This window comes from Pelecanus crispus, chromosome 2, assembly GCF_030463565.1.
Source record: "Pelecanus crispus isolate bPelCri1 chromosome 2, bPelCri1.pri, whole genome shotgun sequence".
Classification (NCBI taxonomy): Eukaryota; Metazoa; Chordata; class Aves; order Pelecaniformes; family Pelecanidae; genus Pelecanus; species Pelecanus crispus.
Window position 1 is genome coordinate 50,126,858 of NC_134644.1, and position 12,317 is coordinate 50,139,174.

The 12,317-nt window shown below is 53.2% G+C and overlaps 1 protein-coding gene across 1 annotated transcript in view; it reads right to left on the reverse strand.

Annotated features, from left to right (window-relative positions):
- LIMD1 (LIM domain containing 1) overlaps positions 1 to 11,942 on the reverse strand; it is a 29,865-nt gene extending 17,923 nt beyond the window's left edge. The window contains 3 exon segments of the mRNA XM_075706134.1: positions 94 to 195; positions 10,771 to 11,338; positions 11,340 to 11,942. Coding sequence (XP_075562249.1) covers positions 94 to 195; positions 10,771 to 11,338; positions 11,340 to 11,942 — 1,273 coding nt within the window.
- Between the last annotated feature and the right edge of the window lie 375 nt (positions 11,943 to 12,317).

Genomic DNA, 12,317 nt, shown 5'->3' on the forward strand with positions numbered 1-12,317 from the left:
CAGCTAATTCAATAACCACCTCCTTTTTTTCCCCCTTTACACCAGAAAAACGTTAAGCCCAAAGAGTTTGCAGGCCGGGCGGGGGGTACTCACTGCAGGCTCCGCAGGTGAAGCAGCCATCGTGGTAGAGGTTGCCCATGGCCTGGCAAGCCTGGTTTGCTCCATACACTCCCTTGCTGCACTTCACGCAGGTGCCTGGAAGAGAGAGAGGGAGACGGAGGTCAGAAGCGGGACCTGGCGGGGTGGCTGGGGTCACCGGCTGGGTGACCACACCTGTAATTCGGCATGGTGGCTCGGCAGTGTAGGACCAGGCGGTTCATTGTAGCCACAAGATGCAGGTGACACCGCTGTCACCCACCCTGAGAGATGCTGTTAACAGTGGCCACGACTGTCACCAAACCTCCATGAAAAAAGCCTTTGGCAAAAACGTAAACTGGGCAACAGCCCTGTTTGCCTACAGCAACATCTCCTTCCTTCACCCATTCACTCCCACAAACTTTATATGCATTTAAAACCACCTAATGACCCTGCCAAAAGCCTGGGTGGTAGTAAGTGGTGCTCAGGGCTGTTCACAGACCTATAGTTTCTGCTACTTCTTGCATAAAATAAGCTTGTTGGCTGCAACCGATGTGAGGAAAACGTACCTCTTCACTTAGCCCCTTTAAATCTTCATCGATTTCAGACCATGCTCGCGCCTGCTGAAGGCCCTAAGGATTTCCCACCGAAACAGAGCTGGCCTGACTACCTGGCCCCTACCTCCCTTCCCTCCGTCAGCCACATCTGAACAGAGAGACCCAGTGTAGGCGCTACCTACAGATCATGTATCCTGCCAGACGTTCTTCTCACCTCCTGCAGGACAAGGCAAGAAAGAAGCCAGTTTTAAGGAGAGGCTACCTGGTGGCGGTGGCACCACCAGCCGAAGGGGGCTGACTCTCAGGTGACCCATGGGGTGAAGGAGAGCCAGGGCCAGCACGCACGGTCAGCTTCTGGCTGAAAGCTGTCCTAAGTGCAAGTCCAAGCTGCTCCTCGTGCCCAGGCTTTCCTGCCACCACCATCGCCTAAAGACCAGGGTCAGCTCTGGAGCTCCAGAGGAGGGGGAAGACGTCTGCACTCGGCTGTTCAGCCCAACCTCTTGCTACAGCCAGCACAGCCAAGCACACTTCCACCTGCGCCCGCCCTGGGTGTGGGGCTCCAATCCAAAACCCAAGCCAGGCAGAGAGCATAGGGTGATGGTTTCCACCTCATGAGGAAGCTGCCGGGACCCTCCAGGCACGGACCTGCCTGATCGAGGATGGGAACAGCGGCAGCGGGGCAGATGCGCGGTGGTGGTGGTGGGGAGGGACCGCAGGGAGAAGAATTCAGCACGGCAGGTTCGCAAAGGGCGTTGCGTGTTCGCCTAGCACCTCTCAAATCTCACCGCACTTCCGTGTAAAACTATTTTGATAACAGAGTAAGAAGTGACAACTGAGTTTCACGCCCTTGATGGCATCTGCTAGCAGGACCTGCTCCCTCCACCTGGCAGGGAGAAACGCAGCGAGGCTGCCCAAAACCACTATTAGTGGCCGGGGAGAGAAAGTCCTTGTCCAAGGAAAATGACGCATCAAGCCAGTTTACTTACTTCAGGCATTACCCTGTGATTGCGACAGACCGGTTTTAAAGCAGCATCACCCTTTAACTACCTCTAAATGAGCAACTCTAATCCGTGTTTAAGCAAATAAACACGGATCTACCCAAAAAGGGCAGCGTGATGGACAAACTGAAGACATGTCTCTGCTCCTCATTGACCCTGCGGATGTGACCTTGCCTCCAGGTCTCTCCTTCCACCCTTGCTCTGACTCTTAAACTCCCTGGGGCAGGGACTGGTGGTCATGTCTTGCTCCTACTGGCCCAAGAAGAGAGACAGCATCATCTTGCTGGAGATCCTTAGTCATGCTGTAGTTAACGAAACTTCATTTCTTCCAGGGCCCTGCAAACTCCGGAGTAATTGGAAAGGTCTGGTGAAAGTTAGGAAGAAACCCAACATACTTACAACACTGCTGAAAAGTAACTCCCAACTCCGGCAGCACCACGCTGGCAGTCCTAGTGTGGCTAACAATTTCTTCCGGCAGCCGATAGCTGCGCCCATCAGTTTTCACCCTACAGGGTTAAAAACGCTCAGGAACCCTTTGCAGTAGCGCACCCAGGGCTGCTGAAAAGCAGACACTTCATCTTCCCAGAGCAGACCTGGCTTTCTGTGCTGCAGCTGCCTGCGTGCATTCAACCACTGAAAGCTGTCCTAGCACTGCTCCAAGCCCCACTGCACTCAGAGCCAGAGTCCAAACTGACAGAAACCTGGAGAGAAGGCTGCAGAGAATAATTAGTTACTCTGTTTTGTCCAAATCTGACCTGAACTGAAATGCTAGCTTGGCTGCGGGCCCACCCCAGCACGCAGACTGGCACCAAGTTAGCAAAACTTGCTGGTTCTTTTCAAACCAAGCAGATTTATCTCAGTTATTTATTGAAAGAAACATTTTAAGAAAGCAAAAGATAAATCATGCAGGCATTACAAAAAAAAGAAGGGAAAAAAAAAAAGAGAAGACAAGACAAAGATAAGAAAACTTGGCTTTTCGAATGGATGTGTCTCCCAGGAACGTGTACATTCAGCGGCAGCCTGAGATGCTGTGCAATCGTCTGACACAAGAGCTAACAGCTACCTCGCAAATTCCCTCTCAACTATAGCAATGCCGAGTGGAAAGTTTTGAGAGCAGAAAACCTGCTGATTTTGCTGCTCAAAGCCTTCTTTCCACGGTATTCACCAGGCTTTCCACAGAACCTGCAAGTGCTGCATTTTCCCCTTTTCCATACCAATGAGCGGCTGCTCCAGAAAAAAATCACCAGCGTACGCTTATTTCCTCCTTTCCAGAAAGCAGCGGGTGACACTGAATATGGATGAGCAGCAAGAAGCAGCAGGAAGCAGAAGGCACAGCAGCTGCGTGCAGGCGCAGCGCACGGTAAAGATGCTGGCAGGCATCTAAAGCCACTATAAAGTACCCTAACACAAATCCCACGGAGGGCAGAAATTGCCTCTGCTGTCTCCTGTCCATCCGATTTAAGCTGCAAAGTGTAGGCACTGCCCATGTTTTCCCCAACAGGACAGACAGTCCGGCCGGATCCTGCAGGAGCTGCCCAGGCTCCTGCATCCGTATCCAAACCTTCCTCCACCTCCCACCCCTCAACCACCCCCACCATCCTTCCCCCTTTCTTTCACTACATGCTCCATTTCATCCCCTGCTTAACCCTTTTATCCACTTCTTTAAATATTTAGGCCCTTAAAGCATGGAAAATAAAAGTCACAGAATGAAAGGGCTTTTAAAATAAATTGACAATGTTGTCTGTAAAAACTACAACGTGATAAATTACCCAACTATATAATAATCAGCCATGCTATCAGTATTTATACGTGTCCTGTAGCAAGGCTGACAACGGAAGAATGGCATTACGGCAAATCTGTGTATAGTTTAGGTTTTTACTTGTATCTGCTAAACCTTACTTGAAAGCCAATTAAATCTCAGTAGCAACTGGAATTATTCTAGAAATAAGTCTTTGCTTCTTCCAATTAGAATACTCTGAAGTAACTCTGAAGTTAAGGAATGCACTTGAACCTTCATCTCTGACTCTCAGCACACCTGAGAGGGGAAAAAAAGGTGATCTTTATTGATTTTTCCTTTCCACTTTTTTTTTTGCCGCCTGCTCCCTGCTGCCACAAAAATCCTGTTCTTTTGGCTTAGACTGCGCAAGGAAAAAGCAATACCTGCTGCTGACGGCGGCCAGTCGCCAAGCTCAGCAACACATGTGCGGAGCCAGCCTGATGGAAGGCAGCTCAGCACAGCCCACGTCCAACCCCATCCCGCCGCAAAACGGGCTCTGAGCCCTGCTCCACACCAGCTCCGACGACTATTTCCCGAAAGAGTGCTGAGCGTGCTTTCCGCTAGCCAGGGCATAGAGTTAAAATGTCAGCAGCATCAGTCCAGCCCCACATGCTCCTGACACTAGTCAGCAGCTCAGCGTAATTTTCTTGGCAGAACACAGCATTTAGCAAAAACTTCTGTCCTCAGCTCGAAGCAGAGGGATCCCGAGTATCCACAGCTCAGCGAGATGCCCGATTCCTGCACTTGGTTACTTTGCCACGTGCAACAAGCGCTCATGCAAGCGCCGATCTGAGGAGAAATCCCCTCCGAAATTATGGCTTTTAACCTCAGATGGCATTATTAAGACATTATTAAGGAGAGTATTAAGGTTTCTCTTTCGCCACCAGGATGACAAGCCCAAAGCATCACACATGCGCAGCGCCGGTAAATTCACGCTCGAGCGCGCTGGCAGAATGGTAGCCAGATTTGGAAAGGGAAAGGGATGGAAGTTGCTGATTTCGGCTTAATTTCTGCTGGCAGGGCAGCCGGGCCCTGGACAACAAAGAAATCTCTGTTCTCTTTTGCGTCATGTGGCAAGCAACCGCCCGCGCTGCAGCTGAGCGCCTGAACAAAGGGACCTTTGGGGCAGAGCTGGGACCGAAAACATGCCCTGTAAGCCACGTCCCGGTGCTTGCCGTACTCCGTCTCGGCACTGCAGAGCACAAGGAGGGCTGCCACTGGGAACAGCCTCGGCTCAGGAGATCAAAAAGGTCCGATGCAGACCTCAAGGGCTGTCAGAAAAGAAAGCAAACCCGGCACCCAGCCTGAAATGTCAGTCCCGCCATCAAAGTTCAACAAGCGCATTTCCATTTACTGCCAGACTCAAAGCCTTCAGAGATGTTTTTTTCCTCTAAGTGTTGCTATTTCACACTCGCCAGAAGGCGCTCAGTTACTTACTATATCCCACTTGCTAAAAATTCAACGCAAACCATGCTGAACAACAGCATTTTCTGCAACTCGTTGGTATGATTTATTTCCACGTGCCAGACATCATCTATCTACAAACCAAGAACAGAGTTGTGGGTTTTTCCAGCAGCACCCCGCTTCTTTTCAGCAGCATCCCTGTTCTCAGCAGCATCCAGGACAGCCAAGCTTTTCTACACATGCTCCTGGTTGGGTTTGCTAAGACTGCCGCTTAATTTTAGATGACCAAATGTGGTGGCGTGCTGCTTCAGTGGTGAGATTTCCTTGCCACGTTAATCCGGTCCTGGATAAGAGGAATGCAGTGGCAGGATGAGGGGAGACTCTGGTGGTATGGGTAGCTAATCCAGAAACAGCACTCAGAGGAGTAAGTCTATCCTACCCCTTCCACTTACTCCACGCAAGCCACGTTTCCATGATCAGCTTGACCCTTTTCCACCACACATAACTGTTTTTTGCCCCCTTCCTTACAGGTGGCTGTATTTATGCTGAAGAACCCCCAGTTGCATTTGGAAGAAAACCCCAGAGCCTTTGCACATCAATACCTGCCGTTATCATCTTTCCCATCTGCCCAAACACGCAGGTGGCTAACCCAGAAGTAGACCCTGCTGCCTCTTGGCAGAAGCTGTACCTTCATGAGGGTCCTCCCCGTCAGAGCAGGAAAGGGGAACAAGGCAAGAGCTTTCCTCGTGAAGGTACAGCTTCTGTGTTTCCAACCCACCTATTTATTCCAGGGGAACCAAGTCCTCCACTTACACAGGCGTTTTTCAAAGACCTTCTGCTCAACAAAAAGACTTCACCCTGTCATTCCCAACGTGATGCTCAGTTCTTTGGGTTTTACTTCAGACCTTTTCCAGAACCTGATGCCACCTCCCCATGGCTCACCTTAACCAAGTCATTCCTACATCAAACTCTAAATTAGACATACTGCGTGCCTCGCTATGCTGTTATCCACTACTGTGCAATCGCACTTGCCAGAGAGTTGATTTCAAGGAGGTCTGGAAGCCCGTGTGAGATCGAGTGCCTGGGAAACCTGGCAGTCTGGTCCCATTCACCACTGGGTATCATCGCTCCTATCAGCCCCACGTTGTCACTCAGTAGTAGCAAAGATATGCAGGTCGTCCTTGCCCAAAGAACGACAGAGTTGATAAATGCAATTTTTCTGTGCTGTTTTTGCATGCCATGTTCTTGACCCCTGACTTTGCTGTACAGTGTGTACACACTGCCAGCGAAGTACAAAATGCCATCAAACTCACGTCAGTGACATTTTAAGTACCTTATAGCGATGCCAGAGACTACGTTAACTCGAGTGCCAAATGAATGAGGCTCCCTATCTCTTTCAGTCCCCACTGCCACAATATCCTGGCTGAAAGACCTACTGATCCTCTGCCCCAACTCCTTTTTCTTTCCTTTTGGTACAGATTTTTCCTTAACTTGCAAACCCAGCTGAGCTCCCAAGAGGAAGGGAGGAGAAGGGCATACTGCTGTAATCTTGAAGAGCCATATCCCAGGCATATACTTACTTGCTTGGTTCCTTGCAGTGAGATAAGCTTTGCAATCTGCACACACCCACTAGCCCACGTGCCGTGATCCTTCCAGCTTTCCTTGTTCCACCAGGACCCGCCTCGCCCCGCCTCTCCTTCCTCTCCGCTGCAGGCAGGTGTCTCCTTCCAGCCATGGTGTTCTCCCAGGAGCAGGCAGCGAGGGATGCCTCCACTCATTCCCAGTGGAAACAATGCCATTATCATCACCCATGTACAAAACAAACCTCAGAAGAACTTCCATTTTATCCAGAAATTCTCCACTCATCAGACCTGAAATTACCCTTGTTGCTGCCAAAGCATCCTGGTGCACCATCATCATCAGGGTTTAGCAAAGTCTGCAGGTGTGTACAGCCCTGAAGTTAAATTGTGTTTTCGGCAGTGGTAAAGCACTAACTTCACTATGCACAAGACTTCGAAAGAGCGCTGCTGGCCTTCAAGCTGATCACACCCATTCAAAGGTGCTGGGGTTTGAGGTCTCCACGGGGTTTAAGCAACTCAGCTACCGCCCTGCTTCTGCCAAAGGGAAAAGAAATCAGCAGACTTTGCTACGAGATCTTCTCTGCCCAACTGCTGGGAAACATCCCGGTATTTTGCTGCAAAATGAGATGCCTGGGGCCCTCCTAAAATACCTGCAGCTTATCAGCTCTGCTCTAAATAATAAGGAAGCCAGAACTCAATACCTAACAAATATTTATAAAAAGAAAATAATTTATAAACATTGTTTTAAAAAAAGCTCTTGGTAAGTGTGTAGATAGTCTCCATCAGATGGCGATTTCCATCTAGCTATATGAAATAAGCACTGGTAAAAATGTGATGCTACACGTTACACCTCTAAAAGCATCCATCTGTGCCTGCAGACCAAAGAACTGCATGGTACCACAGGCTGTGCTAAAATGAATGGCAAAACCTCCCTGCAGACCCCAATGCCTCTCAGCCAGGCGCTTCCCCTACCAAGTCACTTCCAGGCAGTGCCAGCAGACACTCAGTTTGGTTGTGCACCTGCCCAGCTCTCACCTGAAAACTCGTCCCGCAGCAGTCCTCGGAATGGTGCCACCTCACCTAACCCAAAACATCTGCATTGCGCTGCGTGGTGCTAGCGGAGGAGTTGCAACTCCCCCAGTCACTCCCATTTAATTAGTCTTCCCGTTCACCAAGTGGAGATGAAGGCTGGTGCATCCAAAGAACACCATGGGAAGCCAGTGGGATTCAGGCACCTCACTCACGGATGTTCCCTGGAAACAGTATGCCAAAAACCTGAATACAACCTATGGTGGCTTCCAGCAGCATCTCCTGGGACCTGGGGTCCCTTCTCTGCTGCATGGGAACCAGCACCTCCAGAAAGCAACTTCAGGAATTTCCCTCCCCAAGCATAAGACCTGGGTGATACCTGAGACCCCCTATGCGCTCCTCGGAAGTCCACATAAATCAAGTCAGCACTTCAAAAGCACTCTTGGAGAGCCCAAATTCCTCTAGAGACACGTGCAGCCCATGCTGCTCCCACATAGGCCACTATTTAAAATACTTGGCTTTGTTCGCTTCTTTCCTTTCACTTATTATACATACTTTGAGCAGACAAATGGATTTTGTACAGCAAGCTGGTGCTGACAGATAACCAGACTGTCTGTTACTCCTCAGCACAGCATCCTACTACCTATGTTATGCCTAGTCCCTCGCTTACCCTTTCCTAGGCTTTCATTTACAAATGCTTGTTTTCACATACTGAAGGAAAAAGCAGCTCCTTTACTGTGATCAGAATTAATTGTTCATGATGAATATCTGGTCCAGACAGAGACAGACCAAAGGACTGCATGTTACCAAGACAGGCAGGCCTATCTTAAAAAATCTCCTTGTTACAAAAGCAGCACCCAAAATTAGGAGAGCTGAAAGCATTTTAGATAAAACACTTTGGTCATCTGTACTCCAGTCCTGGTTTCATTTCCTGGCTCCAATGTACTGCAAAGCTGCTGCATTAGACTTCCCTTCACGGGGGAAAAGTCCACAACAAAACAAACCGTTGATGTTTTTTATCACTATTGCATAAAAGTATTTCCTTTCCATCCCAAAGTTTGCTAGCTTGAGGGTAGGGAATAGCAAAGATAGATTCAGGAGACCAGCTGGGTCCTTTATTCCTCCAGAGGAAGGAAGGTAACTGTGAAAAAATGAAAAAAAAAAAGTGAGAAAGAAAGGGGGAGGAAGCCCAGAACTAAAATACCTCGGTACTTGCCCCTTCCTGCTCCTTGGTCCTCCACAGGGCAGATTTGCCAAGCCTTCCTCCACAGAGCTGAGGCTCCACAAAATGCTACTTCTTCCTCTGCCGTGACTGCATCCTTTCGTTTTCCCTCTCCCTCTCCTCCATCACTTTCCTCCTTCCCCAATTTCCCAGACACTACACCCTGGTGTAAAAACTCCTGTCCAGAGGATGTCAAAAGACCTCGCTGGGGACCAGGCAGCCTCCATCCCTCCTCCCTCACCGGGGCTCACTGGTAACTCAGCCCCCTGACCAGCAGGACCCTCTGTCCTGCCAGATTTACTCCTGCTTCACTACGAATTTCCTGTGGGACGAAAGCCTCCCCGTGGCGCTACCCCCTATTTTGTGACAAAAATGTAAAAAAAAAAAAATCTAACCACCAACTAGGTTCCTCTGCTTTCTCACCCCATCCCCATGCACATTTTGGACAAGGTATGATCCAGCTGGTTTATTTGCACCGCGAGGAGAAGACACACACAGCAGGGTCTGTTGAAGAGACCTGTGACACCTCTCCGGTGGAGCTGAATGCCACCTCCAGCAAAATATTCCCATTTTTGAGCACTGCCTCCCACGAGACTGTTGTCCCAACCCCATCTTCGTTCTCAGCTCCCTTGTCACAGCGTTCAGCTCCGCCCCAGACGAAGCTCCCTGAGCTCATTCAAACCACACGCTGCCTGCACGGGACAGAAAGCACCAAAACACGGCCAGAACTCTCCAAGTACAGCAACACGACACATCACTTTTCTGCGACAGAATAAAAACGCGTCTGCCCTGCCACAAGGCTGAATCCAGCCTCAGATACTGAGACGAGTAATCCCAGCACACCCCTCTGCGGGCAAGTACCACCGCCCGATGCCGACAAACACATTTTGTCATGCAATTTGCAACTGAGCGCTCGGTGGTCCTTCCAGCTACGTCCCCGAAGCTTGGCGTGAAGCCCGTGGCTGCTCCCACGTGCGCTGAGAGCACCGCTGAGCCACCCAGCAACCCCACCGGGCAGGACCCCCTGCAACGGCACCCGCGCAGCCTGAGATGCAAACCTCTGCACCAGGCTGAAGGGTTTAATCTGTGCCTGCTTCTACTTCTGTGACCGTGGGCCTAAAATCGTGAGGGAAATCCATATGCTAGACCTGCTCCCATCGTTCGTGAAATTAACCGCGGAGTTCTCAGCCTTCCCAGCAACTTTGCGTTTCCTTCTCCCGAAAGGTCAACTATCATCTCATCTGCTATTAAATTGCAAAGTGGCACGGCAGGGAAAGGAAACGCTCAATTTGCCCCTGACCTTCTGCCATCCTGGGGTAGTAAATCGGTTTAATCCAGCACAACATTTAATATTCTCGCATGGGAGATCTTCACATGTAAGCGGTCCCTTTCCACTGCCAAGCGCCACTGATAACCTCTGGTGGTGGTCTGGACTACATGCAGAGTGGACCCAAGATTTAGGGAGAAATGTGCCTGCTGCCTGTTTTTCTGCCATCTTCAGGATGCACCAATCCTTTTGGAGCTGATGGGGACCAGCACCTGGCGGCGGGGGGAAATCCTGGCAAGTTTGGGAAACCACCACCCTTCCCATCCCCAAGCAACTCCTCTTCAAGAGATCCCGCAAGCACGCCCGGCCAAGGCCACCTCCACGGGGGGTACCACCAAGTACACCCTAAGCTCTGTGCCCTTCTCCATGCCTGCAGAGTATGCAGGCACGACTCCTCCGCAGGCTGGACGGCTGCCTTCCCGCTCACACGTGGTCGGGCAGCGTACTTTTAAGACACGGAGAAGCAGGAGAACTGTCAAGAAAAGTTAAGTGCCTCCCTGCTGGCAACAAAGGGCCCTTCAAAAGATGCTGCTCCAGCTGCTTCTCAGCGTTCTCCTCCCCAAAGCTGCTAAACTACCTTTGCTTTAAAATTTAAGAGGTAGGATTAAGGAAGAAAGCGTTGCAGGAGGAAGAGCCTCCAGTCCCTGTGATAAATAAAAGTTAAATAACAAGATAACCCCGAGCAACTGAAAAAGCATAACCAAGCAGGCGTACGGAGACACGCAGCCCTGCAGGTGTGAACCCTGCGGCGACACTTTGCAGCGAACCCTTTTCACACCAGCTGGTGGACTGCCTCCTTACCGAAGTAATCAGCCTTGGGTCGAGCATCCATCTCCTGCTCCAGGCGCTGGGTCAGCGCCTCCAGCTTCAGCTCGGCCGCCGACGGCCCTTGCTCCGGCTGCGGAAGGAGGGTCTGGCAGGGCAGCTTCACCTTCGCCGTGCTGGAGCCCTCCGGGTGCCCGGCCTCTGACCGTGGGCCGCTCGTGCCCTCTGGGAAAGGCGGCTGTGGAGCATCCGGAGCTGTCGGCCCACGCAAGGCCAGGCGCGAGGAGCCCGGCTCAGGGCTCGTGCTGCTGCCATTGGGCCGGTGGTTTTGACCATGGGCCACAAAGTGGCCGGCTGGGCCGGGGTAGGCGGCATGCTGGTAGTCCACGCTTGGCGCGGCGGGCGCAGAGCTGGCGGGGAAGGACAGCGGGACACCCTGGTACCACAGCTGGCTGCTGTCCCCTCCGGCCCTCGGACTGCAGGTGTCAGCAGGGCCCGAAAACCCCCGGGTGGGCTGCACCGAGGGGGCCGAGAAGGAGGAGGACCTCTGCTGCAGCAGGGTCCCCGGCGCTCCCTCATCCGTCGCCAACGAGGGCGCCGGGGGGGGTCGGGGTGTGCGAGAAGGAGGAGGACCTCTGCCCGGCTGGCGTCGGGTCGCGGCCCCCGCCGCCTCGCCTGCCCTCGCTGCCGTTCTCCTGCCCGCCGCGGCAGGGCTGGGGGTCGCCGGAGCTCCCGGCCTGCTGCTCCCCGTGCCCCGCGCCAGGCCGTGAGCCCCCCGCTCTGGGGATCCTGTCGGGCTCTGCTTCCCAGCCCCGGCGCCCGGCCTGGCTCCCCAGGGCCTCGGCACGCACCCCGCTCTCGCCGAAGCCGCGCTCCCCTCCGTCGTACGGCCTCGCACGCGGCCCCTCGGCGGCGGAGGCTGGGGGCGGCTTGGCACCCCGTGCCGCCGGCGGGCTGGGCCGGGGGGCACTGAAGGCAGCCCCTCCGTTCAGGGCGGCCATCAGCATCTCCTCCTGCTGCTGCTGCTGCTGCTGCTGGAGGTGGATCTTGGCCATTTTGGTGGCGAAGACCCGCCGGGTCTCCTCAAACTCGGGGTTGTTGCCGGCAGCTTTGTCCACCCGAAAGAGACCGTCCTTGGAGGCCTCGTACATGTTGAGGTCTTCGATGAACTTGCTGGCTTCCAGACCCAGGTCGTCGTACTTAGCCATCCCGCCCGGCTTAGCGGGCTCGCCCCCGCCTTCCTCCTCCTCCTCCTCCTCGTCCTCCTCCTCCTTCTTCTCCTTCCCGCCGGGATCAGGGCACTGCCGGCCGTCCCGCCGCGCCGTCTCACTCCCGCCGCGCCCGGCCCCGGCGGGGGCGTGGCCAAGGGGCGGGGGCGGGGGCTCAGCCCCCGCCCCCGCCCCTTGGCCACGCCCCCGGCCATCAGCCCCCGCCCCTTGGCCACGCCCTCGGCCATCAGCCCCCGCCCCTTGGCCACGCCCCCAGCCACCCCCCCGCGCTGCGCGCGGCGGTCGCCCCCGGCGGTAGCGTGTGCGGGTCGGCGAAAGACGTCATATGCGGCTCCCAAGACGTAACGCCGGCGA